Source organism: Neomonachus schauinslandi, chromosome 2 (assembly GCF_002201575.2).
Source record: "Neomonachus schauinslandi chromosome 2, ASM220157v2, whole genome shotgun sequence".
Taxonomy (NCBI): Eukaryota; Metazoa; Chordata; class Mammalia; order Carnivora; family Phocidae; genus Neomonachus; species Neomonachus schauinslandi.
This window is the reverse complement of record NC_058404.1, coordinates 49,438,090-49,452,557: the sequence shown is the minus strand read 5'-3', so window position 1 is coordinate 49,452,557 and position 14,468 is coordinate 49,438,090. Positions and strand designations below refer to the sequence as shown.

General features: G+C 41.0%; 1 protein-coding gene across 1 annotated transcript in view; it reads left to right on the top strand.

Annotated features, from left to right (window-relative positions):
• The window catches only part of NUGGC (nuclear GTPase, germinal center associated), a 45,776-nt gene extending 44,717 nt beyond the window's left edge, over positions 1 to 1,059 (top strand). Inside the window, exon 18 of the mRNA XM_044912808.1 lies at positions 920 to 1,059. Within this exon, the coding sequence (XP_044768743.1) occupies positions 920 to 1,059 (140 nt within the window). The remainder of the gene's footprint in view (positions 1 to 919) is intronic.
• The last annotated feature ends 13,409 nt before the right edge of the window (positions 1,060 to 14,468 follow it).

The following is a 14,468-nucleotide window of genomic DNA, read 5'->3' as shown; positions in this document are numbered from 1 at the left end:
ATAGATAGATAGATAGATAGATAGATAGATAGATAGATAGATAGATGGTAGATTTACTTTAAGAAATTGGCTCATATGAATGTGAAGGTTTGCTGAGTCCAAAATCTGATGGGGGATGCCAACAGGCTGGATACACAGGAAAGACTTGAGTTCAAGTCCAAAGCAGTTTGCTGTAGAAGAAGGAAGAGCTAATGTTGCTGATGAAGTCCAAAGGTGGTCTGCTGGAGAATTCCCTCTTGCTTGGGGACACCAACTTTTGACCTGGCCAGGCCTTTACCTAATTAGGTGGGGCCCACCCACATTGTGGAGGACAGGAGGCTTTACTCAAGGTCTGCTGATTTAAATGTAAATCTCATCCAAAACTATGCTCACAGAAACTTCCAGAATAATGTTTGGCAAAATATCTGGGCACCATAGCCCAGACAAGTTGACACCTAAAATTCACCATCATAAGGATATATAATTTGATTGCCGTTCATGACTGAAAACCCAAAAGGCCAAAACAGAGCAAATTTACCTAGAATGAGAACTGCTAGGAGCAGAGGGTCAGGGGAAGGAGAGAGAAGCCTGGAGAGGACTTAGGGAGGTTTATTGTGGGGTGGGCTTTGGATCTCCTTTCACTGAGCTCTTGTGAAGACTTAGTAATGACCCAGTGATCTCCTGGATCTTTTTATGTGTAGGTTTGTGTTTCTTTTGAGGGTGACCCCTATGCTGAGATAAGCCTTAAGGTAAGAGCAAGAGTGCCCAGTTTGATCAGGTTTTTTTTTTGTAAAATAAATTGATCGGACTATCTGATCTCTAAATTTCATTCCAGATATCACATTCTGGGAGAAGTGACGAGGTCCTCAGGAGATTTGTTTTCTGGGGACATTTCTGAAAATGACACTAACTCCTGATGCATACTTTTGCTCTTCTGTAGATGTCAAAAGTGAATACAAGGAGATGGAAAAGCTACACAGAAGCCTGAGGGAGGTTGCTGAGAATGCAGTACTGCGGAGGGGCATGCAAGATTTCCTTCTGAGAATGTCCCCGAGCAAAGCTGTTCCCCCCAAAGCATAAATTTAATTCTTAGGGCTTAGAACCAAGTAGATGAAAAACAAGCCTGATGCCAAAGAACCAGAATCACTTTTGTTTTTAAAAATCTAATAAAGAACATCTTCCAACCGTTTGGACTTTATATACAATATAAAATTGAAAATATTGTTACTTCTGGCATCAGCTGACTGCTGAGCAACATCATTTCATTTTTATTTGATAGCCAAAAAGAGTCATCTTGAGTCCCTAATGGAGTTCTAAAGTTTTAGGGATAAGAAACTCATGCTTCAGCAAAGAAAAATATCTAAACATTGAAAAATAAATATTATGGAAAAAAAAAAACATTGCAAAATAAAGCTTTAAGGACCCAATTCTATTTCCTGTTTTAATACTAATGAGACTTTTGGGTAAGGAGGTAACATTGTGCCATGGAAGCAACATGGGTTTAAAGCCAGATGGACGAGAGACCTGGCTTTCCCACTTCCCAGGAGTGTTACTTAAGATCAGTACTTCTCCAACATTTTGATCTCAGGACCCTACACTCTGAAAATTTATCGAGAACTCTAAAGAGCTTTTGTTGATGTGGGTTGATATTTACTGTATTCAAAGTTAAAACTGACAAAAATTGGAAGCAATTATTTACTAATTCATTTAAAATAAACTTACTATATATTAATATAAAAACATATTTTTATGAAAAAAACTATTTTCAAAAAATTTAGCAAGAAGAGTGACATTATTTACACTTTTGCAAATCTATTCTCTGGCTTAATAAAAGACAGCTGGATTCTCTTATCTGTTTCTGCATTCTGTCACGATATGTTTTTGGTTGATGTATACGAAGAAAATACAGATTCACACAGATATAGAGTTGGAATGTGGAAGAGTATTAATAGCCTTTTCAAATAATTTCTGGATATTGTTCTTTGATACTATGATCTTGACAAAAGATAGTTTCTTAAAGGCTAGTTACAGTATAGAATCTGAAATCATATTGGTGAACTTTTTCATATTCTGTTACATTAAAATACATTTCTATCTCACAATTTGAATGTATCTTTACCAATGCATGATTCTGTGGCATCAGTCATTTTGAAAATATTTGTTCACTGAATTAAGCAGATCTTCTGATATTTCATTATATAATATCCTAAAAAATCATACTTGTTAATATCTCTCCCAACTTAATCGGGAAAGTCTTGAAGTATTCTTCAAGAAGCTGTTAAGTTCATGGAGGCAGATACAAGTTTTATAAAATTCTAATTTTTTTCCTAAAAGTTTATCTTATGATTGGCAACAAATATTGTCAGTTACTTTCTTTGAAGTGGTAGGCTCATTTTGATTAACCATAGTTTGTCTGTCAGTTATTAATTCAAGTATAAATAATGTTCTATGGGGGAAAAGTCAAATTCAGCTGACAACTCAATCATACAAGTGTTTTCCCTTGAGGTAGTAGAAGTGTCTTAAGTGCACTGCCCTTTTTGTCACACAAAATCACAAAATAGCATCTTCTTAAGGATCAATAATTAATGGAACTAATAACTTCTACTGTTTCATTAGGAACATTCTTAAGTGAAACTTGCTTTTTTTAAAACTGAAAGTACACAGTGAAAAAAAATAATAGTTACTAGTATAGTTTGGTGCCACCACCTTGGTTCATGCTAAGGTGCAAGTGGTTTTGTCCACCTTTGTTTTTAAATCTTTAGTGCAAGTGTCAACATGGTAAAAAAAAAAAAAAAAAAAAGACAAACAACATCTTAGTATTATCATAAAAATAGTCTGACCTAGGAGACCCCCAGAAGTGTTCCAAGGGCCACACTTTGAGAACTACTGGGCAAATTATTTAAACTGTTTGAGCTTCAGGTTATTTATCTGTAAGTAAAATGGCAATAATAGTAATACCTACCTTGACACTGTTAGAGTTGTCAGGAAGTTTGAAATCATGCTTAAAAAGTATTGACACATGGTACTTAATGGCACTTGATAAATGGTTATTTTGGGGCAGAATAGGGGTGGCATGTTTTAATGGTTGTTTGTCAGAAGACTTGAGTTTTGATCCCACCTCTACCTAGTACTAATAGGACCTTTGACAGTTCCTTAACATTTCTAAGGTTTCATTTCCTCATATACCAAAAGAAGGAAGTGAACTGGATGATTAAAAAAGTATTTTGCTGCATTGAAATTCTAGGATTTAAAATCCTTCCATTTTTATTTTAATGTTTTCTGCCTAAGTAAGATAAAAAAGTGTTCATCCATGTAGATGGGTCTCAGTGGGTCTCGGGTCCTTTTCATTTTAAACTTCTAAACACACACATTGCAGTTTGCGTAGTTTCACTGTTTATTTTTCAAGTGAGGGATGTGGAGGACTTCTATTTCCAGCCATGATGGAGTAACAGGGACCAGATTTACCCTCTGATGTTAAGCTACTAAAAAACCAAACAAAATTTATGAAACAACAGTTTTCAGGTATAGGAAAATAGTATAGGACAATGATCCCTGAAAGAAGGGAGACAAACAAGGTAAGCCCTACAATTGCCCCATCCTGCTGCCTAGATAGAGTTTCCAGGCCACTGTACAAGGAGAGGGAATCCAAACAGAGCCTGACAGTCTCCTTGAGTTGAAGAGACAGAGTTCAGAGTTTGGGGAATCCAAGATGCTTAGAATTCATAGGGTGGATTACTGTGGAGAAGAGAGCTCTACAGACAGAAAGCTCCAGAGATATGAAGCAGAATTCTCTCAAATCTTTAACTGAGTACTGATTAATACATGAAACTACCAAGAAAGAACCACTGGAAAGGAGCAGGCAGAAAAATCCCCAAATCCCACATCAAGCTAGGAGTAGCTAGAGTGGAAAAACCTTCCTACACATGGGGCATCAAGTAGAGTCCTCAGGAGAATATTGCCTTAGTAGTGGGTCCAAGATAGTCCTAGACCACCCACCTAACAGAGATTAAAAACAAGCCTCAGAAGGATCAAAGTCTTTACAATTAACTGAATCCCAGAACAAAACACAAAAACATTTAAAGGAATAAAAAAATCCAGCACCCAACAACGGAAAATTCACAATATATAATATCAAAACAAAAATTACCAGGCATGCAAAGAAACAGAAATATGACCTATAACGAAGAGAAAACTCAATAGAAGAGACCCAGAAATGACACAGGTGATAGAATTAGTAGACAAGGATATTAAAATGGCTATTATAAATTTACTCTAAACACTAAAGTGGATAGGATAAAGCATTAACATAAGGAGAGAAATGGAAAAAATTTAAAAAGACCCAAAGAGAACTTCTAGAGATTCAAGATTTAATGTTCAGATGGGATTAACAATAGAATAGATACTACAAAAAAAAATATTAGTTTAAAAAAGGCAAATTGATACCTTTGAGGTAATCAATATATTAGTTAATTAACTTGATGGAAGAAAATTCTTTCACAATGTATACATATATGAAATCATATCAAAACATCATATGGTAAAATGAACATAGGGGAAGGAGAAAAAAGAGAGAGAGACAGAAAGGGGGAAGCAAACCATAAGAGACTCTTAATGATAGAGAACAAACTGAGGGTTGATGGAGGGAGGTGAGTGAGAATTAAAATATTGTTTAAAACAAAAATAACAATGAGGTTTATAACATGAGGTTTATATCATGTAGAATTAAAATACATGACAATAACACAAAGGCCAGAGGAAATGGAAATATATTGTTGTAAGGTTTTTATACAATACTTAAAGTGATACAATATTACCTGGAAGTAGAGTGTTATAAGTTAAAGATGTATATTATAAACCATAGAGCAACCACTAGAAACAAATAGAGATATATCTAATAAACCACTTAAAAAGATAAATGGAATATTAAAAAAACTCAAAATCCTAAATATTCAGGAAAAGAGGAAAAAAAGAACAAATAACAGAAGGTAAAATAGAAAAAAAAAAAAACCACCAGATAGTAGATTTAAAACCAACCATATAAATAAGCACATTAAGTGTAGATGGTCTAAAACACTAATTAAAAGGCAGAGATTATCAAATTCAATTTTATTTATTATTATTTTTTAAAGATTTTATTTATTTGTCAGAGAGAGAGAGAGAACACAAGCAAGGGGAGCGGAAGAGGGAGAGGGAGAAGCAGGCTCCCTGCAGAGCAGGGAGCCTGATGTGGGGCTCGATCCCAGGACCCTGGGATCATGACCTGAGCCAAAGGCAGATGCTTAACCGACTGAGACACCCAGGTGTCCCCAGATTCAATTTTAAAAAACAAGATCCAATGATACATTGTCTATAGGAAACCCACTTTAAATGTAAAGACACATGTATGTTAAAAATAAAAGGATGAAAAATATGTAAGTGCAAATCTTAACCTAAAGAGTAGTTATATTAATATCAGGCAAAGTAAATTTCAGAGCATGGAGTATTTCCAGGGGTAAAGAGAATCATTGTGTAGTGATAAAGTGTTTAAGTAATCAAGAGGACGTAACAACTTTGTTATTTACCTAACAACAAAGTTTCAAAATACATAAAGCAAGAGCTGATAGAACTTGAAGGAAAAATAGCCAAATCCACAATTATAGTTGGAAATTTCAACACCTTCTATTGATAACTGATAAAACAAGTAGAGAAACTCAGGACAAATATAAAAGACTTGAACAACATACCAACCAACTTTACAAGTTGATATTTACAGAGCACTCTACTCAACAGGATCAGAGTACACCTTCATTTCTAGTGTACTTGGAACATTTACCAAGATAGACCAGATCCCGAGCCACAAGACAAATCTCAATAAATTTAAAAGTACTGAAATCATACAGAGTTTATTCCTGATCCCAGTGGAATTAAATTAGAAATCAATAACAGAAAGAAATCTGGAAAATCACCGAATATTTGGAAAGTAAACAACATAATTCTATATAACCTTGACAGTAAGTAAGGGCTGTTCATTAACATCTTGCTGGATTTATCTCTCTCTCCTCTAAATCTTAGTTTTGCCCAGTTGAAATTACCTTGTTATTATCAGGAGCAGTGGCGTTAACTCCAGACAAAGCTTAGAAAGTTAGTCAGAGCTGGCACTGACATGGGGCGATATGGTAACTGCCTGAAGAATGTAACCAGGAGCTGTCCATCAGGAGGCACCAACACTGGTGGAGCAGAAGAAATGGGGGAGAAGCTGGGGCAGAGTTTTGAGTCCTTGCACGAGGCTTCAGGAAAGATACTAATACGAATCCAGGAAAGAAAATCAGAATCGATGCCCAAAAGAAAGGAAAAACTTTAAACACCAAGGGTAGACTCAAGAGGACTAGAGGAGACTCAGAAATAAGAGCTACTGGTTTGGGAGGTTAATATTAGGAGAAACAGTCTTTCATCATGTTCCTTAGTCTAGCCAGTGGGCTCCATCACGGGTTTGAAGTCACAGCAGATCCATCTTCCCAGGAAAGGGTTAGGCAGGATGCTACCAGCAGAGACAGCAAGACTGGTTCAGGGCAGGCCTTAGTTCTAGAGGAGAGCAGGGAAGAAGGTGTGTTGCTCAGAAGACTGTGAAGTGGGCAGAGAATACAATAGTTTTCGAAAACACAACTTTAGATGCCTACATAGTATTCTAAGTATAAATGCATTATCATTGATTTTACCATTATTCTATTATTAGACATTTAGATGATGCTATTTTTTCCATTATAAATAACATTGTAGAGAATATTTTTATATAGATATCTTTGTCCCTATCTGATTTTTTTCTTTAGAATAATTTTTTTTAAGATTTATTTATTTATTTGAGAGAGAGAGCATGGGTAAGGGGCAGGGCAGAGAGAGAGAGAATCTCAAACAGATTCCCTGCTGAGTGCGGAGCCTGACATGGGGCTCAATCTCAGGACCCTAAGATCATGACCTGAGCTGAAATCATGAGTCAGACACTTAACCGATTGAATCACCCAGCTACTATTACTACAACTTTTCTTCAAGTTTGAAATTTTTTCAAAGTGAAAGGAAAAATGGCAAAAACAAAGCAAGCAGTGCAAGATGGTAATGTTAATAATCTGATCCCATTCACCTACTACAGAAAAGAATAATATCCATTTTTGGTTAAAAGACAAAAAACAGCATCACAGGAGTTCTCATTCTTGCTAGTAAGTAGACGGTGTTTCTGGAAAACAATTTGAGACTAAAATGCTCTTATACTCAGATCCAGAATTGTGTGGCCTTGCACATTATCTGTGGGCAAGCACATTTCTCCAAAGCAAATATTATTATTATTATTATTATTATTATTACTATTAATTATTTGAACCCAACACTGCCTTGTCTCATAGGAGGAGAGCTTACTTTTGGATTGTTTCTTGGCGTGATTGCACGAAGGCCCCTGTACACCATCCAGTTCTGGGCTGATGTCACTAAAGCCTGAGACAGACTCTGTTACACCCATCTCAGCTGGGTCATGACAACTTCAAGTAGCTTTTTTCCTATCCCCAGCTTTCTTCCTTGGGGGATGTATCCTGCCAGAATGATGTTACGATTGTCATAAGTGGTGATTGATTCATTAAAAATGTTAAATTATAGCTAGTAAGCTCTGCTTAAGAAAACAGGGAAATGCTCATTTTAGAATGCACAGCGTCCAAATTGTAAAAATAAAACATTTTCTGTGCCCAATGACATCAGGGAATGTGTTGTGTGGGGAGCACTTCATGCCTGATGATGCTGGATAAATGAGGTATTATTACTATCAAAATACAACATCGGCACTTTGATGTCAAGAAGACCATTGAGAAGCGATTCCTCACTTTCTCTGAAAACGTGGTATCACATGCAATCAGTGTTATCAACTGACATTTTGGTCTTTTGTTTCTTTTGCCTTTCTCTCCCTTCCAATTGAATTACCCGGAATAGTATGAACTTGTGTTGGTTTATTTTCTTCTATCTAAGTACCATGTCAAAACTCAGGATATCCTCCCTTCTCCTAGCCTCACAGTTTAATCTGATTAGGGACAAAGAGAAAATCGATAATGATCCACAAAATCTGGGTAAGACTGTATCCTGGATACCATCAGTGAGAAAAAACACTTTAAATCTCTATTTTAAAGCCTTGCTGCATAGCCTATATAAAAGTTCTTTCATTTATTTTTCACCCTGCAAGAAACATGAGGGTTCTTGCTGCTGGAAAGGGGACAAGTTATATGACCACGATCTTTATCTTTTGGCATCACAGGGAGGAAAAGGCAGGTTTTGCCTCGAGCTAGAAGATAAGAGAAGGCTGTATGGCTATATATAGATGGTAGAAAGAAAGCTGAGGACTGCTGTCTGGGAGACAAGTCCAAGGCAATTGCTTCTCTCTCTCTCCCAGAAATTAAAACCTGTAGTAGAAAAAAGTTTTTAAAAACCTAGAACAGTTGAAACTCTGGAACTACCTGTGTCTTAGAAAGAGTTCAGCATGCAGTAAACATTCCTACTCGAGCCCAGATTGGGTGGAACCACCATTAGGTAGCAGTGATTATTAAAAAATCTATCCTCAGAGGTCAATTTTAGAGGAATTTCCAGCAGGTGATGGAGAGGGCAGGCCTTGTGTAGGTTTTCACAGAGACTAGAGCTGACTTGAGGCAGAGGGGAAGGAGAGGGCTTTCACTCTACCCCACAGACATGAAGAGAAGGGAACGGACCCCCCTCCCCCAGACACACACACATACTGATGGCAACTGGCTGTGAGGGTTTTTCTTTTTCCCTTTCCGTTACCCACTTACCAACTTTATACCTAGTAAGCAAGTCTTTATTTTAAATTCTTTCTATTCTGATGACTGGTGTGGGTTACGGCTCCAGAAAGACTGATTCAGAGGATAACTGAGCAGGGATGTAGAGGGTAGAAGAGAGGGCTGCTGGCTATAGCACCCAGCCACCGTGGGTGGACGAAAGCACTCTGTCTGACCCATATGTATGGGTGAGGGGTCCCACTCCCTCAGTGACAGGCATCTTCTTGGGGCTTGGAGTTTGTGTTCTTCCCCTGCTAGGAAAATCGGTGCTATGTCTCTTGAGTCTCAAAGTCTGCCCCCACTTGAGGACATGGGAATGAGAAAGGGGGAAACTTCGAATCTCGGGTCAGGAAAGAAACCAGAGGTGACCCCCATTACCTTGGAATCACAACTGGTATCTACAAATTGGTGGTTAAGGAGGGGCCATGAATACAGGACTCGCCAACAGCTCCAGGTTTGCAAGAACTGACCTTCTGTAATAGGGATGGGGAGCCTCTTTGACATTGTAATATGACTGTTGATTAAAAAAAGAAAAGCCTGAGGCACCTGGGTGTCTCAGTCAGTAAAGCATCTGCCTTGGGCTCAGGTTATGATCTAGGGTCCTGGGATCGAGCCCCACGACGGGCTCCCTGCTCAGCGCAGAGCCTGCTTCTCCCTCTCCCTCGGCTCCTCCCCCTGCTCGTGCACACTCTCTCTCTGTCAAATAAATAAATAAAATCTTTAAAAATAAAAAGTAAAGGGGCGCCTGGGTGGCTCAGTCGGTTAAGCGTCGGCCTTCGTCTCAGGTCATGGTCTTGGGGTCCTGGGATCGAGTCCCGCATCGGGCTCCCCGCTCGGCGGGAGGCCTGCTTCTCCCTCTCCCACTCCCCCTGCTCGTGTTTCCTCTCTCACTGTGTGTGTGTCTCTCTCTGTCAATTAAATAAATAAATACAATCTAAAAAAAATAAATAAAAAGAAAAAAAGAAAAGCCTAAGGAGGGACATACAGAAATAAGATAGAATCACAAAATAGGATAATAATTTGGTCATACAGGGTGCCTGGGTGGCTCAGTTGGTTGAGCGACTGCCTTCGGCTCAGGTCATGATCCTGGAGTCCCTGGATCGAGTCCCGCATTGGGCTCCCTGCTCGGCAGGGAGTCTGCTTCTCCCTCTGACCCTCCCCCCTCTCATGTGCTCTCTCTCTCTCTCTCATTCTCTCTCTCAAATAAATAAATTTTAAAAATCTTAAAAAAAAATAATTTGGTCATACAAATATGACTCACATATTTACATATTTGAATGCAGGCATGCACTTAAAGAGATTGCATGCAACTAAAACTAGCTTTTTTTTTTTAAGTGTTGTTTTCCTAGGCATAGAGTTTTAGAAATACTGGTGGTGGGCTGATAAGCAAAACATCAAATCAGATCCAGACTGTAGGTTTTCCAGCTTTAAAGGAAATCTAATTATGCTGGAAAAGGGAGCATATACACTCTTTGTTGCAAAATATGCTAATAAAGACCATAGCCATAAGACAGTCAGATACATTGCAGGTTCTTTTCCAGTGGAGAGAACATTTTACGTTTTGTCCACAAATTTCTACTTCCTACTATCACTTGTTTATATCAAAGTAATTCTTTCCATTTGGAGCCTAGAAATTGCTGTTCTTCATGGAAATGGAATATGGTAAGTGCTTAGATACTTAGTTCTTGGTGATTCAGGATCTGGGTCGCTATGCATGTTCGTGAGTGTCTTAGTATGCCAAGACTGCGGTAACAAACTACCACGGACTGTGTGGCTGAAATACCAGAGATGTACTTTCTCCAGCTCTGGAGACTAGAAGTTCAAGAGCCAAGTGTCAGCAGGGTTGGTTTCTGGTAAGGCTTCTTCTGTCTGCATGCCCTGGTGTCTTTTGGTGTGTCCAAATTTCCTCTTTATATAAGGCTTACAGTCAGATTGGATTAGGGGCCACCCTAACCTCCTTTTAACTTGATTGCCTCTTTAAAGGTACTATCTCCAAATACAGTCACATTCTGAGGCACTGGGGTGCTAAAGCTTCAACACATGAATGAGTGTGAGTGGGGCACCATTCAGTCCATAACAATGGGCCAGTCTTCCCGGAACCAAGGGAGGCCCAGGGCAGACCTGGTCAAGCCCCCAGATGCTGGCCTCCAGGAGGTGGCTGCCTCCACCCTCCAGATGCGTTTTCTTCACCAGTCCCTCTCCACTAATCTGTGGTCAGCACTACCTATCTACTAAATGCAATTAAGGCTACAATGCATTGGAAGCAGTCCCTCCTCAAAACAGCTTGCGATATAATGGAGATGTGGGGATGACTTCTATAAACCAAACTGAACCTAAAGAGAGGTCCAAAGAGTTATGGAGTTTGGTGGGGAGGGCGGGGTGTGCCTCATGTCCTAGTCCATTCATGTGGCTATAACAATTCCACAGGCTGGGTGGCTTAAAAACAACCGACTGGGCTCCTGGGTGGCTCAGTTGGTTAAGTGACTGCCTTTGGCTCAGGTCATGATCCTGGAGTCCCTGGATCGAGTTCCACTTCGGGCTCCCTGCTCAGCAGGGAGTCTGCCTCTCTCTCTGACCCTCCCCCCTCTCATGCTCTCTATCTCATTCTCTCTCTCAAATAAATAAATAAAATCTTTAAAAAACAAAAAAAAACAACCGACTGAGCCAACCAGGTATCCCTCTCTGGGGTCTCTTTTATAAGAGCACTGATCCCATTCATGAGAGCTCCTCCCTCTTGAGCTAATCACTTCCCAAAGGCCCCACTTCCTAACACCATCACATGGGGGGTTAGGTTTCAGCTTATGAATTTTGGGGAACACAAATATTCAGTCCACAGCACCCCAGGAGCTGCAGCTTCTTCCTGCAGAGTAATGGCTCCAGGAAACAGTAGCTGAGCTGCTTCAAATCCCAGGCCCCTCGCTTCTCTAAGGCCTCCCCCTCTGCAAAGGGTCATGTTCTTGACATCAAGAGGGTGAGGAGCCAAGAGGTTGTGCCTTTGTTCAGCCAGGCAGACCAAAAGGCAAAACATAAACCTGCTCAAGTGAGAGAATGAGCGAGGACGTGAGGTCACAACTCCCCAGACTTACATGAGCATGTCCCACAGATGTCCCCTCTGAGGCCATCTACCTGGAAGGGTAAGCCTCTCCAGATGAGCAGATTCCTAAAATGCACACATCTTAGCCCCTCCTCCTCCACATACAACATCCATCCTTTTCCTCCCAGAGTGGGGGGATTTGAGTTATGCTGAAAACGAGAGTACATTTAGAGGTCTCCACTGTGCCTTCTTGGGTAATGGTGAACTTTGATGTGCATATGCAAGTGACCAGGAAGTCTTAAAGGCAGGTTCTGATTCAGCTGGGGCTGAAGCTGGAGACACTGCCTTTGCAGCAGGCTCCTGGATCTGCTCATGCTGCTGGTCTCTAGACTACCCTTTGGCAGCAAAGGTAAAGGGGAAGTCAAGAGCCTTGGCAGCCACTCCTGCCTCTTCCTCTTGGGATGTCTGCACAGTTACTTCACCTCTTCAGGCTACAGTCTCCTCATCTCAAAATGAGCTAATAGTGTGACACTAAACCCTAAGTCCCTTCTGGCTCTCCCATTCTAAGAGACTAACTTGAAGTTTGCCAAAGAGGTAGGGCATTGTGTCCCAAATGGCAATGAGACCAGATGAAGAATTAGGAAAGAATCAGCAGGTAGCAGGGCTCAACTCCACAGAGTGCAAATCCCAGCAAATTCCATGTGAGTGGTACCACCTAGATTGGTACAACGGAGCAGCCCTGGTGTTGCTAGGCAAACCTTCCTAGCTCTGTTTATTCCTTTAACTTTTGAGTGTCCACAAAAGTTCCCTTCCATGTAGAATACATTGGCAATTTTTAAGAGGACTGCTGTATACTTGGAGGATCAATACTCTTCCAACAGCCCACCAATGGCAGGTCCCCAGACCCCCTGAGAAGGGCCTTTCCCTTTCCACCAGAAAAGATTAGATGTAAGAGGACATGGTGTCTGGAAGGGGAAGCTTGGGGGTGACGGTGCAGTGCTTTGAATGTGTGCCAAGCTATGCTAGTAATAGGAGACAGCATGCTTGAAGGTGCTGATCTGAACAATGGAATGTCAGCACCAAAGGGGCCCGGAAAGCCATCAGGACTCAGAGAGGCCAAGGATGTGGCCTTGGCATGTCAGCATCTGGATGCTTGGGCTTCAACCCCTCAGCAATGTGCCTGTGGTCTCTGGAGATACTGTCACACAATCTGAAGATTAGTCATGCAGTGGAATGGGCTCTGTACATGCCCAAAGTCAGGGATGTGGCTGGATAGAGGACCCTTCAAAGAAGAAAACCTGGACAACAGATCTTCCTCCCTGGAGGATGTCCTCTAAAGGTGGGATCTTTCGATCAAAACTCATAGTCAGAGAACATAAGAGGTGGAAGGGATTCTGATGAATCTCTGATCCAAGATGCACCTGCTGAGGATGCAGGCTCTGTGGAAGGGTGTGGAGGGAGATGGGGCTGGATGAGCTTTGTCTTTCCATCTACTGCGGCAGTAGACAGCAGCCCAAGGAATGTGACCAAATGGAGAGTCGATTACGCTCACAGAGATATGCCACCTGCTGGCGCACTGGCTTCATCTGGTGACGTGACACATAAAGACTTGGAAATACCAGGGTGGAAGGGTTTTAATTGCTCCTGAGCAGTTTTCCTGGCTTAGCTCCTGCCTCTGGCTGCGATCTGGCCGTCTTTAGTCTGTGTCCTCAGCAGCTTCCCTCTACCCATTCAAGGGGACTGGAAGAGTTTCCAGAGAAAGACAATGAGCTTTATGAGTCTGTTCTCGCATGTGCTAAAATCCTGGTGGCTGTGGTCCGCTCTGTCAGAGGCACAGTGGCATGTCTGTGGCAGAGATCAGGGGAAGTGGCCAAAGTTACCCAATCCAGAGAAGGGGAGAGAAGACCTACAGCAAGAATGCTCACTCACCCTTGCCAAGAGCTCATCCTAGTAGATCTTAGGGAGCAGACACTTAATCCCAGCCAGTTTTAATTCTAACTCACTGCCTTTAACTTGGATTTGAGGTTTCCATGCATAAGTTTCAGTAGGAATTGGGGAAAGGGAAAACTATTGATCTAGGAATGAATCTATCTTGAGAAATACACATATGTGTGCATACACTTTACGAGGAGCATACTGAGGGACACAGGGAAGTGATCTTCAGGGCTGCCTACTCCCTGCATGCTGAACCTCTGCTGCGCCCCTCAGTGGAGCACCACCAAAGCTCCTGAGTAGAGAGGAGTCAGGAATAGTCTGAAGAAATAGTGGGAAGATCATTCTGACACTTCCTTCTCCTTCTTTTGGATGAGGAAGGTGAAAGAGAAAATATCTGGGGCACGTATAGTGTCATGAGCACTGCGGCAGGACTTCTCGGAGACTGTCCACAGACTCCTTGCATTAGCATTAGCTCTCTGTATTTGTGTATTAACACAATGTATTTGTGTATTAATCACATCATTTATTTTCTACATTCTGATGCTTTGACATCTGGGGCCTTGCTGACCCTGGAGGGACTACCCTCCACCCCAATTCCTAGAGATAGTAAATAACTTGCCTTCCAGTGAGTGTGCTGTGCTTTTCAAATGCAAACCAATCAGTCCAGAACTCACACTGCAAACCACCTTCTTTATTGGGCTCTCATACTCTGGGCCACT